We start from the raw sequence: 17,532 nt of genomic DNA, 5'->3' as shown, positions 1-17,532 counted from the left end.
ACACAGCTCTCGTGATTGATCCTCTCTGAGGGCCCAAAATCTTACCAAGCTTACGGAGGCGCGATGTACGTTTTATTTGGATGATCAGGGAGTACGGAAACTGAGCGAGTGATTGCAACAGATTCCGGGGCACTCGCAAACAGGAGCTCCCGGTACTCGGTACATAGATAGGTACCAAGTCGTATCCTACGACAGTAGCGACGACAAAAGCAGAGAGTGAGGTCTTGGAAGCTGGTGTCCGTCTCCGAAAAAGTATCTTGACGTCCTAACTGTCGCAGAAAAGGCTCCCGGAACTTCTTCGTGTCGAGACACATAATCTGTGCATTTGCCCTGACCGAGATAGCTACCGACATCTATAGTCTCCTGAGCCATACGGACCTGATGTGAGACTGAGTCTCTGTGTGCATAGTTGTGAGTCTGTGAGACGCCTTACACTCAGGTGGAGGCCAGTATTACGCGCTTCGCCAGGTGATGAAATTGGGATATCTGGAAGCCTTCCATTCGACCACGCGAGGAATTCTGGAATCTCGTGAATCAGTGACGAGGTAAAGCAACGCAGCTCTCAGGGGCAAATCGCCTGTTGAACGAGCCAGATCCCCGCAAATGCAAACGATAGGGCATTCCTCATCGCACAGCGCCTTGTATTGAACGAGTCGCATGCCCGAAGCCCTTGACTGGTGCAACGTGGGTGGCAGTGGAACACGACACCAGCGTTTCAGGTTTCTGTCGCCAACGTCGGCGGGCAAAAGTCCCCAGAACTTATAAGCCTCGAAGGTGGGAACAGTTAGAGGACCACCAAAAGGCAGAGACTTTCTTAAACTAGTCGCAGTTCTCGGTAGTGCCGCGTATGATCGACCACCTGTCCTGCGATATCCGGCAATCAGGATGAAGGTGGTAAATTGAGCATCATGGTCGGCAGACAGCGCACGTTTCATCCCTCGTCGAGTCGTTGTTGGTAGTTTTGAACTCGGCCAAAGCAGCACAGCCATAGGTCCCATGGTTCCTAGAGAGACAGCTCTGCGCCATCTTGGCGGTTGGCCAGCCGCGTAACTTGAGAGTGGCCAACGACACAAGCAGGGACAAGGATCTAGGGAATGGTCGGATGAGCAAAGCCCTCGACGCTGAGCCCAAAGGGCTGTTGAAAGGCAATACGGCGTGAGGAGTTCTTGTACCAATAAGCGCCTGTTGGGTCCGAAGCTACCCTCCGGTAGCAAACAGGAAGCAGAAACGAGGAGCGAATAATATGGAGCAGCTCAAGTGCCTCAAGGTAAGGTATTATTACCAGAAAACTTGAGACGCGATATCCGTACCTTCGTTCCCCGAAGACGTTGAGTCTATTGTGCCTTATGCACCTAGGGTACGGAGTACCTGCCCTTAGCTAGGTAAGGCTAAGGGTAGATATCCCAGCCATGCGTACTCCGTACCCAGGCATCTTTAGGCGCTGATACTGCCTAACTTTAGGCTCATCAAGCCCTGTTTGAGACTCTCGGTGCCTCGACTCACTTTTTGTAGAGTAGGTACCTTTCTTGTACCAAGTAGCCAAACCCCGTTGCCAGCACTTCCGGCTGCGCGTCCTGTTACGGAATACAAGAACCAACTACCCAGCTACCTATCAGGTACCTGATGTACTCCGTAGCTTGTTTCATTTATTAGTATTCATGTTCTTTATCCTTGCCTTCCGGGGTTTCTTACCTAAGGCGTCTTTAGCATGACTGCTTGCTGCTCTATGGTGTACCGTACTTTGTGCTCTGTGACCACTAGTGAAGTTCCCTCTCACAAGGGACCTGAACCTGCACCTGGTGTCTCAACCCCCTAATTCATCACCACCGCTTCTTCCACCCTTCATCACTTTTTTCCTTGACTTGCACCTTTCTCTAATGTTCCAGCCCTGGGGCGCTGCTTCGTTTCTTCACATCTTTCTGTGTTAATACAGCATCATTGACTGTCTCCCGCCGTCCCTAACCGTCATGCCCTGGAGCCTCTAAAGTAATATCCTGCGCGATCAACCACCTCCCACTTCCGAGCAACGACACCCCCCTATCGCTCATTCCTTACAATCAGCTCGACCCTCTGAATGATTGAAGATCTTAGTTAAGACATACACTATTTCCTCTCAGTCCGATCTCTTGGTCTATACATTTCGACCCTCCATTGCGGTCTGGCATACACATTTTGTGACCAGGACGACCGATCATACGTCGTCAATTAACGCTTCTTGACCTGCCTCTATTCTTCTATTAGAATCAAGCTGGACGGGATCTATCATAATACTATACTTCGTCTGGCCGAGTAGGTCACCTCTCAACCGTCACTAAATAATCCTCTGGCATACAAAACGAGCTTCGGCCACCTCTGTCCGAACGGCAGGAACCATGGCACCAACCATGCGCCCTGAAGGTCAGCTCAACATAAATCTCTCTGGGTTGAATCCCGTCTCTGAACCTACCTCGATCCCTACTACCAAGTCTCCATTTGGCAGTGCCAAACCCTCACCTGCGCTGGCCGGCTTGTCGAGTGCAAGAGTTGGAGCTGGCTCTCCTCTACATGAACAAGCCTCGAGGCTCTTTCCCAAACGTACCCGAGAATTGCAGTCGCAAACTGGTCTCTCCCCCAATATCTGGGGACCGCCAACCAGTGGCACCTCAACTCCTCTTTTCGAGATCCCAGAGTCTCCTTCTCAAGACGGGTTTCCCGATTTAGTTCCTCTCACCGAGACTGGCATCAACAGCCCAGCTAGAAGAGGCCGAGCTGGTACGTTGCCCTCAAGGATCTCGCCAGTCGGAACTATCAACGGAGTTAATGTCCTCACGTCCAAAACGTCTCGACCAACGCCCTCTACAAGTCCATTTCGGCCCGGCTCGACGTCGGCGGCGGAGACCGCCTTTTACTCAACGTCGACCAACTCATTAAACTCCGGGAATGCCGCTCTCTTATCTAGGCTGCGCGCTGGTAGCATGCCACAGAGAACAAGCCTCCTTGGCTCATCTGGGGCATTTGGCCAGAATGCCTTTAGCAGCGGCTGGGGAAGCAGATCCCGGGCTGCTACTTTGACCAGCATCAGCTCGGCGGATGATCCGACTTCGCCTCAGCAGCCAGGCTTCTCCAAGGATGGCATGTCAGACTCTGGCGTACGTACTCTTGACTACTTGGGGCTGGTGGAAACGCCACAACAGTCAAGATTGATGGAATTGCGGCAAGGCAACGATGAAGCTTCCCATGCTCACGAATCCGGACTGTCGGAAGGTCTGACCAATTCAAATATGCGTAACTCTAGTCGGTTCAGGTCATTTTCTGTCAACACAGAACCCAAGTTCGGCCTGGAAAACCAAGACCCCGGTTACTCGATGTTCCAGAGTGGCACGTTGACGCCATCAGCTGCTGCAGCGCTGGAAGCGGAGTATGAACGTGTTCAAGAAAAGGTGCGCCTGCACAACCAAGCTGTGCAGGCCTTTGCTGTCAATGCAAGCGCTGCACGACCACGAGCACGTACCGCTGGGCTTGTGGAAACTCCCCAACGCACATCTCTTCGAAATTTGGTCCAAACAAACCTGGACCTCGGCTTTGATATGCAGGGTAACAACCTTGATGAATCATCCCTTGCTGAAGCTCTCCAGAACCTGAACATGAGTGAGGGCGCTCCTCCAGCATTCGATGGCATGGAAGACTCCGACGTCCAGCTCTCACGGTCTTTATGGATAGGATCTATCCCTAACTCCACCACCATGTCTTCTTTGGACGCCATATTCAGCCGATACGGTCCTATAGAGTCGACAAGAGTGCTCACGCATAAAAACTGTGGATTCGTTAATTTCGAGACAGTCGAGCATGCTGTGAGGGCGCGTCAGCTCCTCAATGGGAAGGAAATTTTCCCAGGTGCAGGACCTGTGCGGATTGGCTTTGCCAAAGCCCCAACCTCTGTCTCTCTGACCCCTGTTCAAAACCCAACGCCCCCACCTGGTGCCAATGGTCAGCAGGATCCGTTCACAACCTCACATACCACAGATGGGAACGGAGGCAGTGCTGAATCTGCGAACGCTCAGCAAGCAGTTACCCCAACCTCGTTCCAACGCCTACTTGACTTGCAACCTGAGATCCTACAGATCGTAGTTGACTTTGGTGGACAACAAAGCGATCTGCCCGCGATCTCAGCAAATATTGACAATGCCATCCAATTTCAGTCGCTGGAGAAAGAGATACCACCGATTCCGGAGCCAAGCGCTGGCAGGATGTACGATGCCCCCAGGTTACGAGACATCCGAAAGCGCATCGACAACGGAGCCTGTGGATTGCAAGAGATTGAGCAGACTGCCATTGACATGTTACCAGAAATCGCCGAACTTTCTTCAGATTATCTTGGGAACACTGTGGTTCAGAAATTGTTCGAGTACTGTTCTGAGCAGACTAAAGAACAGATGTTAGCGTGCATTGCTCCTCATCTTGCCGAAATCGGCGTGCATAAGAACGGTACCTGGGCTGCTCAGAAGATCATTGAAGTCTGCAAGACCGATGCCCAGACTCGAATGATTGTCAACGCTCTACGTCCATACACCGTGCCATTATTCCTAGACCAATACGGAAATTATGTCCTCCAATGCTGTCTCCGATTTGGTCCACCATACAACGATTTCATATTCGAAACCATGCTCAGCCAGCTTTGGGAGATTGCTCAAGGTCGATTCGGTGCCAGGGCTATGCGAGCTTGCCTTGAAGCTCATCATGCCACCAAAAGCCAGCAGCGCTTGATGGCTGCAGCGATTGCTTTGCATAGCGTGCAGCTTGCTCAAAATGCCAATGGTGCGTTGTTACTGACCTGGCTGCTCGACACTTGCACTTTTCCTCGTCGACGATCTGTGCTGGCGCCGCGTCTCGTCCCACACTTGGTACAACTATGCACTCACAAGGTTGCTTACTTGACGGTGCTCAAGGTGATAAATCAACGTAACGAACCGGAAGCTAGAGATATGGTATTGAAAGCTCTTTTCTTCAGCTCTGAGGACACGGTCTTGGAGCAGATTCTGTGCGATCAAACCTCCGGCGTGACTTTAATCTTCAAAATTTTGACCACCCCTTTCTTGGACGAGACTATGAGGCCTGAAGTCATACAAAATGTCTCAAGGGTCCTGACGAAGATCAAGGCCCAGGCCAACCAGGGTTACAAACGAATCATGGATGAAGTTGGCTTATCCTCCCGGCCAAGTCAGCCTCACGCACAGCAACAGCCATCCCATGGCTCCCAGAACTTCAACGAGAGAGGCCGACAGCCACATCAATCATTGAACGGAATGCAGCAGCAAGGCTTTCAACGCCAATTCAGTGGCAGCTTTGTGAACGGCAATTCTTTCGAGAACAATATGAGTCCAATTCGCACTGGTTCGGCGGATTCCTTCGGGTTTTCCGCGTACAATATGAATAACTTCCCACCGCAACAACCGTTCTCCCAAGTACCCTATCAACAAGTATATCAGCCACAATATCACAATTATGGCGCACAACGATCGAACAGTGCATACATGCCAAACGGGTATACCGGCTATGCAACGCCACCATCAACGGTTGATCCCTTCCACGCCATTCCGAATGCTTCAACTTCGCCCCTTTCATTTCCTGTAAGTCCCGTCATCGGGTCGACGGGATATGGACCGCAAAACTACACGCAGACAATACCAAACAACATGTACAATTATCCACAGCAGCAGTCCTTTTTCTCACCACCCATGCAGACCGTTCATTCCGGTGGCCGGGGTCGGAGAGTAAGTCATTCCCGTCAGCCATGCATTCTGTGACTAACCAAAAGATAGAGATGAACAGATGTTTGTCCTGAAGGCGTTCGACCCGTTGCCCATCTACACCCGGGCTTAGCCACTGGAACTTTCCCGGGGGCTTTTTCTGCTGAGACCCTTTTAAGATGCGGCACCTAGAGGGTACTTTCTCGATGGACGAGGCTCTACGAACTCAAGGACTATGGCAAACACTTGAGATGTCTCTCTCGGCGTTTTCTGGCCATATCATGTAGCCAGAAAGCTTCTCGCCTTTCGAGGCAACCGAAATTCAACAGCACTTTGCATTTCACGAAATGGAATTTCTTTTCCTTTGTCTTACTGGTTTATCGGCCATCAAAAGGAATCATGGGGAGCATGCATGATCTGCAAGACAGAAGGGCATTTCGATAAAAAAAAATATTTCAAGCCTATAGTGAGTGGTGAGCAAGATTGATCATATGGAGTAGGAAGCGAATATATATCTTCTCACTCTATCACACTGCAAAAAGATGTAGAATCTTGTCCTTTGTGCCTTTTCTGTGAACTCGCCTTGTTGGGGATACATGTGTCCTCTCTCATACGCTTTTTGGATCTTCTGATTTCGACACTGTCCGTGTGTAGGTGAGTGAGCCACTGGCTGCGACACAATGGAGTGTTTTTCCAGGTGTTTCGAAGATTTCGGTGCTTCGCTGATTGATGATATGACAGCCTGCCACGCCTCGGCAGGCCACAGAGGGAACGAATATGCAGCGGCAGCATCGTCGAGACGACCTTTTGCGCGTGGGACTTGTCCGACCGCCATCTGGTCGGTGTGGGGGGAGGGGGTGTTTGTGTGGCTTTTCGCTGTGTTTGCGCATCCGACAGAATCTCGCGGTCACCTTCAGCTAACTCAGACCCAACACGGTACATGTCATCCATCTTTGCTGCAGTCTTCAAGCTCCCTCGTCCTCGGTGCAGTGCATCCGTTCTACAAGAACCGTCCTGCTTGGGGCCAGCCGGCTTCGAGTGATGAAACTGGAGGCCGCTTAATAGCTCAAGTGGCGGCGGACGGCTGACTGAACTAGAGTTCAAAATTGCACATGCTGGTGGCGAGCTGGTGAGCGATAGACAACTAACGAGTTTCGCTTACTCTGAGCCGGCTCGAAAACAAAACTCAAGGTCCCTTCCACAGCCAATGGTAATTCTCGCCCGAGGAGCTGCCAAAGGATTAACAACAGACCGTTCGCCAATGCATTGACTTTCCTTCGCCGACTGCCTCCACACGTGATTGTGTACTTTTGCATCGGGCCTGGTAATCACCGGGCACTGGACGATGTGTCCCGGAAACTCAAATACTTGATTGACTCTGTGAGAAGTCCGCACAAGATCCAGTCTCTTTCAACGATCCAGTGTCGGTTTTCCAGGCTTGTCGACATGTGGCACTCACTGGTTACAGTCTCACAGACCCATCCAGCTATCAAAAGGGTCCTAATTCTGTCCAGAAATGTAAAAACCACCGTGGGCAAAAAATGCCCTCGCTGTGTCAGTCGTGCTGCTCCCCTCCCCAGTAAGGAATCAGGGAGTGTCTTGAAATCATAGGCCCAAAGAAGCAATTCGTCTTCTTCAGACAAGGTCGTTTGCCTTCATCAGCCGTTGTCGCGGGTACATAGAGGGATGGTGCGAACAGACGCGTCGAGCTTTGGTTTGTACTTCCAAAACGTGGTCAGTCGCAATCTCCTCCAACCTAGTTACCGTCGTGGGCATTTCTTCATACAAATCGTACAGCATAGCATGACAAATGAACCTAGCAGGCAGACGTGAATAGCTGGGTCTATCCTGAGCGTCCCCTGCGTGTACCAACCAAGGGGCAATGGAGGTTGTGGATCCCTGTCCGCCGGCTGCAGACGAAAGTTAGGCGCCGACATCATGCACGTGTCACAAGAGACTGAGCCTGGTTGATTACGAATGGATTTTTGAGATTCGGGGCATGATCGCCTCTGATTCACACAATCATGAACTTAGCGTTAGACAGTGTGGGAATAAGCGCCGTAGCACCATTATCGTTGACCGTTGATCACTGAATTCTCAGCATTTTGCATGGCGTCAGCCCTCGTCAGTGGGGTTGCTGTAAAGACCAAAGTCCTTAGTCCTTTCAGCCTCGTGTTCAACACCTCCGTCAACAACGAGCTGCTTGGGCCGCACCATTGACGTTGATACCTGCTTTACGTCCAACTCATGGCCCGGTAATATGGCAACTGATTGTTGAAGGAGACAGCGTACTCTCAACCAGAGGAGGGCATCTTCGGCAGGTCGCAAGACAGGAGCGGTGCAGGCATTAGTTGCTTTCAAATGAACGCACTGGAAGAGAGCTAGAGAAAATGATCTGTGCGCTCTGAGGGAATTGTATTTTGGGGTGTCATGTCGCGCTTGTATCAGAAGAACCAGGGCCAGGGTTCGTGAAGTAGAGGGACTCGAATTGGGACCTCGTTTCTCAATACGGGTGATTGGGAGTGGGAGGAGATTGGGTCCAAAATAGCGCCAATTCATGCAGCCGCGAGAGGGGCGGCCCTGAATGTGAGGGTTATTCTTCGATGCAGCCAAACAAGATCCGGATCGATGGCTGACGCCCTAGGTCTTTTTGATGTTCGGCCCATCCGCGATTGGCTGTCATGCGAGAATAGATCACCTGTGCGGTGCGCTTCCAGTCCTGCAGAGCGCGCATGAGAAAGCGGCTTCATGACGAAGCCATCGCAGCCCTCCGATGCCCCCTCCTTGCCGAGCAACTGCTGCTAGGGACTTGCGGGTCGGTTCTTTGGTGGTTGCGTGCCACACATGCCCAATGAGTGGTGGGGACTTGAGCCATCTATGGTGCTGGGCTGTGACTCTATCGCCTCATTCAACTAGACTGCCCACCTAACACGGGTTGTTCAAACCCCGGGATAATAATGGGGGTGGCATCCTTGCACGAGCCCACCTTATGATTAGCAACGAAGACTCGGACAAGGCTGCTGTGATCCATGCCCAATATCTGCACTTTGGCGTTCAAGCACAGTCGAGCAGCTAGCGTCGCCATTCCATGCGGCAATTTGAGCGAACATTTGGGGTCAGCAACGAGGTCAAATCAAGCAAAAGAAGTGTTTGGACAATTTCCTCCTCCCCAATGATGATCTGCTCAAACCTCCCGAACGAGCGGCCTGGGAACGGCGTCAGAGTCGCTCTGGCCATCCGACCATGGTGTTTTGAGCAAGGCGGAGTCTGACTTCAAGTTGTCACTGGCAGGGCTAGCAAGTTCGTGTCATCATAAAACTAGCGTCTTGGTAGAGTGAGGAGACTTCAAGAGGTTGCTCCGTGGAATGCAACCTCCGAACTGAATGGTTCTCGAATCAGAGACAGATCCAAACAATATGCCCCTTCAGGTTGCCAGCTGAGCAACAACACAAAATCCGAACGGAAAGGCTTGACGTGTGACTTACCACACGGTACGCTTGATCATTGGTTCGACGCAGGCAAATCTGGTATCATTTGAGATCACGTACTGTACATAGCACAACGCCATGACAGACTGAGGCTTGTCGATCTGCCTCAGTATTTATCTGTGATGGTGGCCTCGTGATGCAGGCTGCAGCTCTGGCAGCTGGCCCTCTGTGGCATAGACGCGAAAGACCAAACAGGGGGTCTTCGAGTCTTCAATAACGTGAGAATGGCAATATTAGCTGCCGTTTGAGAATCCCATTGCCACCCTGGATCTTGAAGGGAAATTCTGACCACCATAACCGCACGCGTATTTAGCTTCCGCTTCTGGCGCTACTGAAATCGCGCTGCGAACGCGGTAATCGGTTCAAGGAGGAGAAGTGGCCTTCCTCAGCCGCTTAAAGAAGGACGATGCGCGGCAGCCGTTGACATTTAGCCCCCGGTCGCCGTTGGCAATGTTCAGTAGCGCGTTTGCCATGTTATCCGGCATGATAGACCAAAGACATCTCGTATTCGGGCTCCGCACCAGAGCAATCGTGCTCCTCCAGTCACTCACGGAAGCGAAGGCGCAAGTTCGGATGGTGAAGGAGATCTGTAGCAGGGGTTTTAGTCTGATGGATTCTCGCAGGCAAGGTAGGATGGCGCGGTATATGTATCATCTCGGGGCTTGATCTGGGTCATAAGATACATCATTCGTGGTTCATAATCCGTGGTTACAACTCTCTCCGGTCATTGAGCCACGGTATTTATGGCCATGCCCTTTACATCCAAGGACGCGGCCAGTTTCTGCCATCCTTCAACCTGGGGAGTGTTTAGTGCATCAAAGGTGTTAATCTTGCTCCCTCATTTCGGACCATTTTCACAGTATGAGATACCCTTATTCGCCGCCGTCGAGTGTTGGCTCAAACGACAGCGATTCTCGTCTGTGTATTGATTTTCTTCTCAACGAACAATCCCCAAAGAATGTATTTCCCAAGGAAGAATACACCGACGAGGATTCATCCAACGAGGAATTCCTCAGCGAAGGAAACCCCAACGCAAGGATATCCAGAAGTCCGCCACGAGAGAAGTACACAGAGGAGAAGATGTTTTTCGTCTGGTACCATCGGGTCGATCTCGATATGCCGTGGGACAAAGTCACCAACGCTTACAACTGTTTCTTTCCAGAGGATAGGAACAAGGGCGGCCTTCAGTGTCGCTTTTACCGAGCTCTGAATCAGTACAACGTCAAGAAAATTCGTGAACAAGCCCGACATGGTCGAATAACAGGGGGTGAGATCGAGAAGTTCGGTGTTCTCGATTGTACCAACAGGAGATTCACCTGGATGTTACCACACCATCTGGCGGACATCGGCATACCCATCCTGCGAGCGAGTCCCAGAAAACCGAGAGGCCAAAAGCAAGAAAAGACAATAGGGAATATCGGGGATCAACCGTGCTGAGTCCCCGACCATATTCTGCAAATGTATCGATGCCTTTGGGAGAGCTGGCACGCCTTATACTTGCAAGGACTGGGATTGAGATTCAAAAGACAATGATTCATTCTTCTCTTGGTTGTGGCGGAGCATCAAATGCAAGGACAACTGGCGTGCCGGCTGCGCTTTGGGCAGCGTCTTTCTACCACCTATTGCTGTCAATTTTGTCAAAGTCATCTTCGTCAAAAGCTTCGTCCTCCGAAGCATGTTGACGATGCTTATAGGGGTTGAATCCGAACTCGTCGTCCGAGCTGAGTTCATCCTCAGGATAGTCATTCGCAGGGTTGTCTTCAGCTATGTAGCATCAATAATAGTGCTTGGCGACAGTGACAGTGTCTGCTTACCATTAGAATCTTCGTCGTCCCAGTCTGTGTCATCGTCACTGTTGACGTATCTCTGCCACAAATCCTCGTCCTCTTCGTCGATCACGAGCAGTCCGATGTTGGCATCAGGCAAGTCAAGCAAGCGCTCTGTCTCGTCATCGTAACGCACACGAACATATGTCTCATAAATATAATCTTCCTCGCGGTCGCGGAAGCTCATTTCAGTATCCTTTGACACAGGGATTGAAGCAGGAGGGTCTTCGCGCTCTTGCCGCTCTTGCCGCTCTTTGGCTTCAGGATCTAATTCCATAGCCAGGGCGGCCAGCTCGTCCGCCAATTGGTCAGATTCGTGGTCCCAAGTACTTGGATGGTCTTTGATTGAGTGGCCCTCCCTAACACTGTTGGGGACATTTTGAAGGAATGTGCTAGTAGCATGTCGCTGGGCCGCCTGCAATGCTTTGACATCTGATTCTTTGGGTTCAGCCGACGCTCCGCCCGGGGCCACATCTAATATTTTGTCAACCGGCGTTCCTCCGTATAATGGATTTTCCTCATGACGAAACTTCACACCAAGCCTCTCAACAAAGGTGGCTAGAGGAGGTCGGATTGAGAGCTTCTGCTTCCTGATGCTGCCAGATGAATTTGGACCCAGACCCAGTCCAGGGGCGAGATGACGGGCAAGATGGAAACGTCTCGCAGACTCTAGCTTTGCTTTTGAAACGGGTGTCGTTGGCGCAGACTGGCTGGTTATGTCGGCAGGCGTCTCTGGCTTGATCACCACTCTTCCAGCAGCCTCATTTGCTTCCAAGTTTCTTCTCAGTCTCTCAAAGTCCTTCTTATCATCTCCAGGCGCCGTGGGCCGTATTGCTGGAATGCCATCGGCTGAGGTTTTGGGAGGATCGAGGGGAACGGAAGGTGCATTGCGGGAGGATATAGGAGCTATGGGATCATGGCTGAGCCGTTGGAAGTAGAAGTCTGTGACCCTCCGTTTTCTGTCAGGGACAGTGCCGTGTTCGAGATCTAGACTAGAGTCAGAACAATTCCGGACAGATGTGGAGGGTACAAGCTTACATAAAGTATCAACGGGCTCTTGAGATCGGCGCCTCTTGACACTGATGCGCTCGGGAAGTGGCATTGATATTATGTCTGGTCTGGAAGAGAACGACTCAAAGGAGATTGGTATGCGTGAGCAGGCAGTGGATAGGAAGGTATATAGGTACAATAGTAGAAATGCAAGCCAGGTAACGTACCTTAGTATGGAGTACGCTTTAACTTTGGATCGTTCCGTCCGACACCGCCATTGAAGACATTATTTTAGTGGCCGCGCTTAGGCGGCTGTGGTTGCCACGTAGTGCTAACTCAGTAAACCCGTGCTTAACGTGCGGCTGTCTTTTAATGGGCGTCTAGGCCTAACTACCCGACTAGTGCCTTATGTTTCGGAGGTACCAGGATTACAGACAATGCACCTTGTGTCCAAGGCTCTTTGAAACCCGTACAATGCACCTAATTGCGTCGGGTTAGGTACGAGGCTGCGCGTGAGGCCTCAACAAGCCTCAGCCAGCGTTGTCAAGGTTAAGCTGACAGTGCTCATAGATGGATCGCCTGGACGCACAAATATTTACAGCGCATTGTCCCGTTTTGCTCTGGGCTAATCCTTCTTCACCTTTTCCAGTCCTGTTCCCTGTGAGACAAGTCGATCCTATTGCGACCAGCTAATTAGCAAACATTCAATCTCGCCCATGCCGAAAACCGACTACTTACCAGAATACTCGCAGGGAGTAAGTTCCTCATCATCTTGACCGTCCCAGCACTGCCACCAATCCATATCTGCCCGCTTTGCCCAAGTTCCACCGCACGAACAAGCTGTTCAGCAAAGCGCTCCGCCGTCACCTGTACTGACGCTCCGGCATTCTTCACCCGCTCATCCAGCGCCTCCTTCGCGTCCCGGTAAAGCGATTCCTGGGGAATACTGACGTGCGTGTTGTCGCCGATATGACTCTTGACAACGCCGGCCACCACAGTCAGCACTTTGACTTTGAACGGGGCAAACTCCAGACGCAATGTTTCACTGTAGGTCAGGGTTGCTGACTTGGACGCCGCGTACATGCCTGGGCGGTGTGATTAGCCCACCTCCCATCTCAGTCATCGCACGACAGAAGGGCATGAAGTGATTTAGGTATGAGGATGAGGATGAGGAAGAGGGTGAGGGGGAGGAAGAGGAGTCTTTGGCATACTGGTAAAAGGCGCATTCAATACTCCCGAAATGGAGCCTATGTTCACTACCGCCCCCTGCGCTGCGATGAGCATCTCAGCAAACGCCTTCGTCATGGCAACCATGCCCCAGTAGTTCACATCGAATAATCGCCGAGCTTGCAGCATATCAGTGTCGATCGCAGGTCCCATGATTGCCGCACCAGCATTGTTAACCAGGCCGTCCAAACGTCCTCCTGCTGTCTCTCGGACAGTTGCAACTGCATTGTCGATGCTCGACTGCGATGTCACATCCAGTTCCAGACACGTTACGTTGGGAAGGCTGGACAGCCCCGCCATCTTTGACAATGATCTGGCTGTGGCAAAGACATGATATCCGCGTTGTTGATAGCAACTTGCTATTGCCGCGCCAATCCCTCCTTCGCTACAGCCTGTGATGAGAACCGTCTTCGGAACAGACGCCATGGATACCAGCGGCACCCGAGACGATCAGCAGAGGCCAAGACAGAACCAATATTCTTCAACGTGGTAGGTAAAGGGACCAAGGGACGAAGGGTTCAAGAATTGACATCAGATCAGAAGCAAGGAGATCCAAAAGTAGAGACCACCTAGCAGGCAGGAACAATCGTGGCCATATATGAAGAAAGCTCTCTCGGCCGAGACACTCCATCGAGTGGTCAGCCAATATACCACAACTTCGTCCGCTCCGCTCCTCAGTGACCAATGCTGCATGGCTCTGGGTCTCAATATTTTTCCGACAAAGCAACAGAGCCACGGTCTGTGAGCCATCAAGTTATCGACATGTGCCGGGGCTCATACGGCGAGCTGAATCTAAAGCCGGTGGCAACCTCATCATTGACATGTCGCTCAGAGACATTCTCAGAAGGTCTCTGGTGCTTTCATTATGCGATCTCCTTCGGTCCTCAACCTATGACCAGCAAGTTGTGGACAATAGAAGGCGCTGTGATGTCCAGTTAGTTACCCTCTTCGAGCAGCCTAATTACACATCGATCCATCTTGCCATCCACTAGAAAACGCCATGTCAGTACGTACTAGAATCTCCCCACCATTGTCGCCACGACGTGCAAAGGAAAGAGAGAGACGTACCTTATTGACCACATCCTTTGCTTCATCAACGAGCCCAAGCTCCAGCAATACCTGTGTGGCAGCACGCACCCCACTCTCCAGAGCGCTGGCAATCCACGAGCTTGTATAGCTTGTTCCCTCACCACTCAAGACCACGCCTTTCTGTGTCTTGAAGAACTCTGGGATAAAGGCCTTCCTCATTCCCGCAGTCGGGCTTGCCCAACTGATCGTTTCATACTGGTCCAGTACCCAACATCGCCGGTTATAGTTGCCAGTATACTGGTCATATACGACGTCCCCGTGGATTTCAGCCATCTAACACAAGCCATTCTCATCAGTTCCCGTTCACTGGATTCAAGCCATACACTCCACCCCTGGTCGCCCCTGACGGCGATCCCTCACACTTGATAACGTGGCAAAAAAGGAAGAAAGGGTAGTCAAACTCACCGCGTCAACAACGTATTGAACATGTACATCTTCCGGCGTGCTTGCCCACCGCAACCCACTGTCGCTCGACGAGTAGCTCGCTAGCATGACTCCCATCCCGGTGCTGTTGATGTCGTAGCTGGGGTAGCAAATGCTTCCGATCCCTGGGATGTCTGTTGTTGTACTGCAGCTCCCATAGATTGGCAGGGCAAAGTGCTCCCAGAAGCGTGTCTTGAACTGTAGCGCAACCTTGCACACCTGATCGTAAGGATACGTATCAATTGCCGTCTGCAACAAATCGCTAAATTCCGGGAGGCGCCATGTGCGCACCAAGGCCAAGGGTGCGGTGACAACAGCCAAATCGTACGACGCGTTCTGCCAGACCCTGTCCAGCGGCTTGTTCTTCCACTGCAACGTTACCCTCTCCGTCGATTCATTGTAGTCGATACGCTGGACCTTGCGGTTCATGTACGTCACACCGTCGACCAAAGGGTGGAAAGCAGAGGGCAAACGGCTCAAACCACCGTCGATGGTCCGCCAGTCCGTCGCGGAAAAGTACATGTTCTCATACAAGCTGTCCCAGAAACTCAAGGCACCCGACCCATCCAACGCCACGAAGGTCTCGTTCAGGTGGTACTTGAGATAGTTGTGCACGTATCCAAACTCGGACCAATCGTCGCCGCCGATGCCACCAAGTCCGGAGTCCAGGAACGTCTTGTGTGCGCGGTAGACGTTCTTCGCCATTTGGGTGAGAAAGTCTTCGTTGCTCAAAAGGTCGTCGATGCGGGTATTGAGGGCGTCTAGGCGCGGATCGTCCTCAGACGTCGATGGCCCGGCCAGACTGGCGTTCGCTTTGACTTGCGAGACCGTAGGACTCTTGCCGTTGGGCAACCGCGAACCCCGGACGTAATACAGGCCGTTCGGGCTGCTTTGATACCATTTGATAAAGTCCACGGTGAAGTTGGTGTTGTTGTGATTCAGCCTGTTCACTTCGGCCGCCAGGTCAAAGACAATGCGGTGGTCTTGGATTTGAAGTGTCTCGTTGGTCTCAGAGGACGTGATGGACAAGGGAAACCGCATTGGGCCCATCTCCTGGTATTGCCGCTCGCTTGGATCGCCAAAGTACGCAGTGTGGACGCGGCCGCCGAGGCGTTGGCCAGCTTCGATGATGGACAGGTTGGTCATTCCTGACTGGTTGAGTGCCAGCCACGTCATGAGTCCAGCCATACCGCCACCTACAATGGCTATCTCTTTGGATTTGGCAGTGCGAACGTCGACAACACTGATCTCCTTGTCCTTCAACAGAGCCACGCCGTCGAACCACGGTCCTTCGGCGTCGATGCCACTCGAGTTGTCCATGGCAATTGAGAAGTCGCTTTGTCTTTTTTTGAGACGGCGACGGGTCGTTTTGGCATTAGAAACCATTGACACCGGTGTACTTCTGCCGATCAGACCCTGCTTGCTGTCCCACGCTGAAAGGCATAGCCCCGCTGGTGTGAACTCGGGAATCTTCCAGAGCAGTCTGTCATGATTGCAATGCCTTGCTCGGCCGACGAGATGGTGAGCTTCTCCTGGTGTGTTGGCATTGCAAGGACCATACGTGAAGACCACCTCTGAGTCGACATCTTCGTGGTATGTGACGTGAATGTTGGCCAAGCTCGAGTCGACCTCGCGCTTTATATGAAGTTTGACCGGAAGCGATGCCCCCAAAACGCACGACAAGAACAGAGCGATGGTGCTCAATTGGCCTTTCATCTTCCAAGTACAAATCGAGACGGAGAAGCCAGTGTGGTAGGAAGTTCGGGTCGTTAGCGATCCAGTCCATGGATCGTGCATTTATACATGTTGGTTTCACACACGTCGTGCAAGTGTCGGCGAGTTCCATTCCAACCTGGCTCCATCGAAGGTCGTCGTGGAGAACCCTGTTGGGTCCAGGAGCGTGCAGGTCCGATAGTCGCGGATCCCGTCATTCGTCAAGATTTAAGAGGTTGCATAGATTCGGCTGGTATACTGTAGATCATCTCAAGAACAGGCGCCAGGATACGACGCTGTCCGCCTACTCATCAACAACACTTACCTTACTTACAAAGTGGGCCAGCCGGCTGGGATCGGACCTTTAGATACATATGCATGTCTGTAAGTTTGGCTGAGAGCAGGTCAAGTCAAGGGAACGACTGCATAATACAAGGTCCCGAAGCCGAGAGTCACGTTGCATTGTCCCTACCGTCTGCCAAACACGGTGATGTACAGACCTCGCGTATGACAAACATGAATATATCAATCGCCTCCAGACTTTCTTTCTTCGGGATCTGTTTTTCTGCAATGGTCGCACACAGACCAGATATGTGCGCATCTGTACGTACCTACTGTAGATCAGATAACACTGCTGGCACGAGTAGCCGAATTTTATGCCGTGTTGCTGCCTAGCTCACACCCAACTCCGAGTATCAGTCGTCCTCATACCACTGTTTGCTAAGCGAACCCGTCGAGATCCGACTATATTATACGAAAATGAGCAAACCGGAGCAGGAGTGGGATGTTAGTGTCAATGAGTGTGGAAACGTCCCCGGGGTCTTGTTGAAGGGCGGTGATAGTGAAGTACCATATCCCCGTTTGTATGAAATGGATATTCACCGACATCCACGGAGTAGTGCGATCCTCCATGCAGGAACTGATAAGCGAATGATATGCTGACCGAAGCCAATGTCATTATCATTATCATATACAATTGCCATGTCATATCACAAGTTGGACAGGGAGAGTACTATGACCATTTGAGGAATGCAACTAAAGCGCATCATG

The 17,532-nt window shown here is 51.6% G+C and overlaps 6 protein-coding genes across 6 annotated transcripts; 2 read left to right on the top strand and 4 right to left on the bottom strand.

Annotated features, from left to right (window-relative positions):
- Nucleotides 1-452: 452 nt before the first annotated feature.
- PV08_05237 (uncharacterized protein) lies at nt 453-998 on the bottom strand (the record flags this gene model as incomplete). Its single annotated transcript, XM_016379581.1, has 1 exon — nt 453-998. The coding sequence occupies one exon, from the start codon at nt 996-998 to the stop codon at nt 453-455; it is 546 nt and encodes a 181-aa protein (XP_016235408.1).
- A 1,374-nt stretch (nt 999-2,372) lies between these two features.
- Nucleotides 2,373-5,783, top strand: PV08_05236 (uncharacterized protein; the record flags this gene model as incomplete). Its single annotated transcript, XM_016379580.1, has 1 exon — nt 2,373-5,783. One exon carries the CDS (start codon nt 2,373-2,375, stop codon nt 5,781-5,783), a length of 3,411 nt encoding a protein of 1,136 aa, XP_016235407.1.
- Nucleotides 5,784-10,075: 4,292 nt separating this feature from the next.
- PV08_05235 (uncharacterized protein) lies at nt 10,076-10,651 on the top strand (the record flags this gene model as incomplete). The annotated part of the gene is made up of 1 exon (XM_016379579.1): nt 10,076-10,651. The coding sequence occupies one exon, from the start codon at nt 10,076-10,078 to the stop codon at nt 10,649-10,651; it is 576 nt and encodes a 191-aa protein (XP_016235406.1).
- Nucleotides 10,652-10,826: 175 nt separating this feature from the next.
- PV08_05234 (uncharacterized protein) lies at nt 10,827-12,142 on the bottom strand (the record flags this gene model as incomplete). Its single annotated transcript, XM_016379578.1, has 3 exons — nt 10,827-10,978; nt 11,029-12,027; nt 12,079-12,142. The coding sequence occupies 3 exons, from the start codon at nt 12,140-12,142 to the stop codon at nt 10,827-10,829; spliced, it is 1,215 nt and encodes a 404-aa protein (XP_016235405.1).
- Nucleotides 12,143-12,655: 513 nt separating this feature from the next.
- PV08_05233 (uncharacterized protein) lies at nt 12,656-13,557 on the bottom strand (the record flags this gene model as incomplete). Its single annotated transcript, XM_016379577.1, has 3 exons — nt 12,656-12,706; nt 12,769-13,115; nt 13,242-13,557. 3 exons carry the CDS (start codon nt 13,555-13,557, stop codon nt 12,656-12,658), a joined length of 714 nt encoding a protein of 237 aa, XP_016235404.1.
- A 661-nt stretch (nt 13,558-14,218) lies between these two features.
- PV08_05232 (uncharacterized protein) lies at nt 14,219-16,485 on the bottom strand (the record flags this gene model as incomplete). Its single annotated transcript, XM_016379576.1, has 3 exons — nt 14,219-14,245; nt 14,326-14,619; nt 14,752-16,485. The coding sequence occupies 3 exons, from the start codon at nt 16,483-16,485 to the stop codon at nt 14,219-14,221; spliced, it is 2,055 nt and encodes a 684-aa protein (XP_016235403.1).
- Nucleotides 16,486-17,532: the final 1,047 nt, after the last annotated feature.

Source organism: Exophiala spinifera (assembly GCF_000836115.1).
Source record: "Exophiala spinifera strain CBS 89968 unplaced genomic scaffold supercont1.4, whole genome shotgun sequence".
NCBI classification, from domain to species: Eukaryota; Fungi; Ascomycota; class Eurotiomycetes; order Chaetothyriales; family Herpotrichiellaceae; genus Exophiala; species Exophiala spinifera.
Note: the sequence above shows the minus strand (reverse complement) of the source record. Positions and strands in the feature narration are given on the sequence as shown.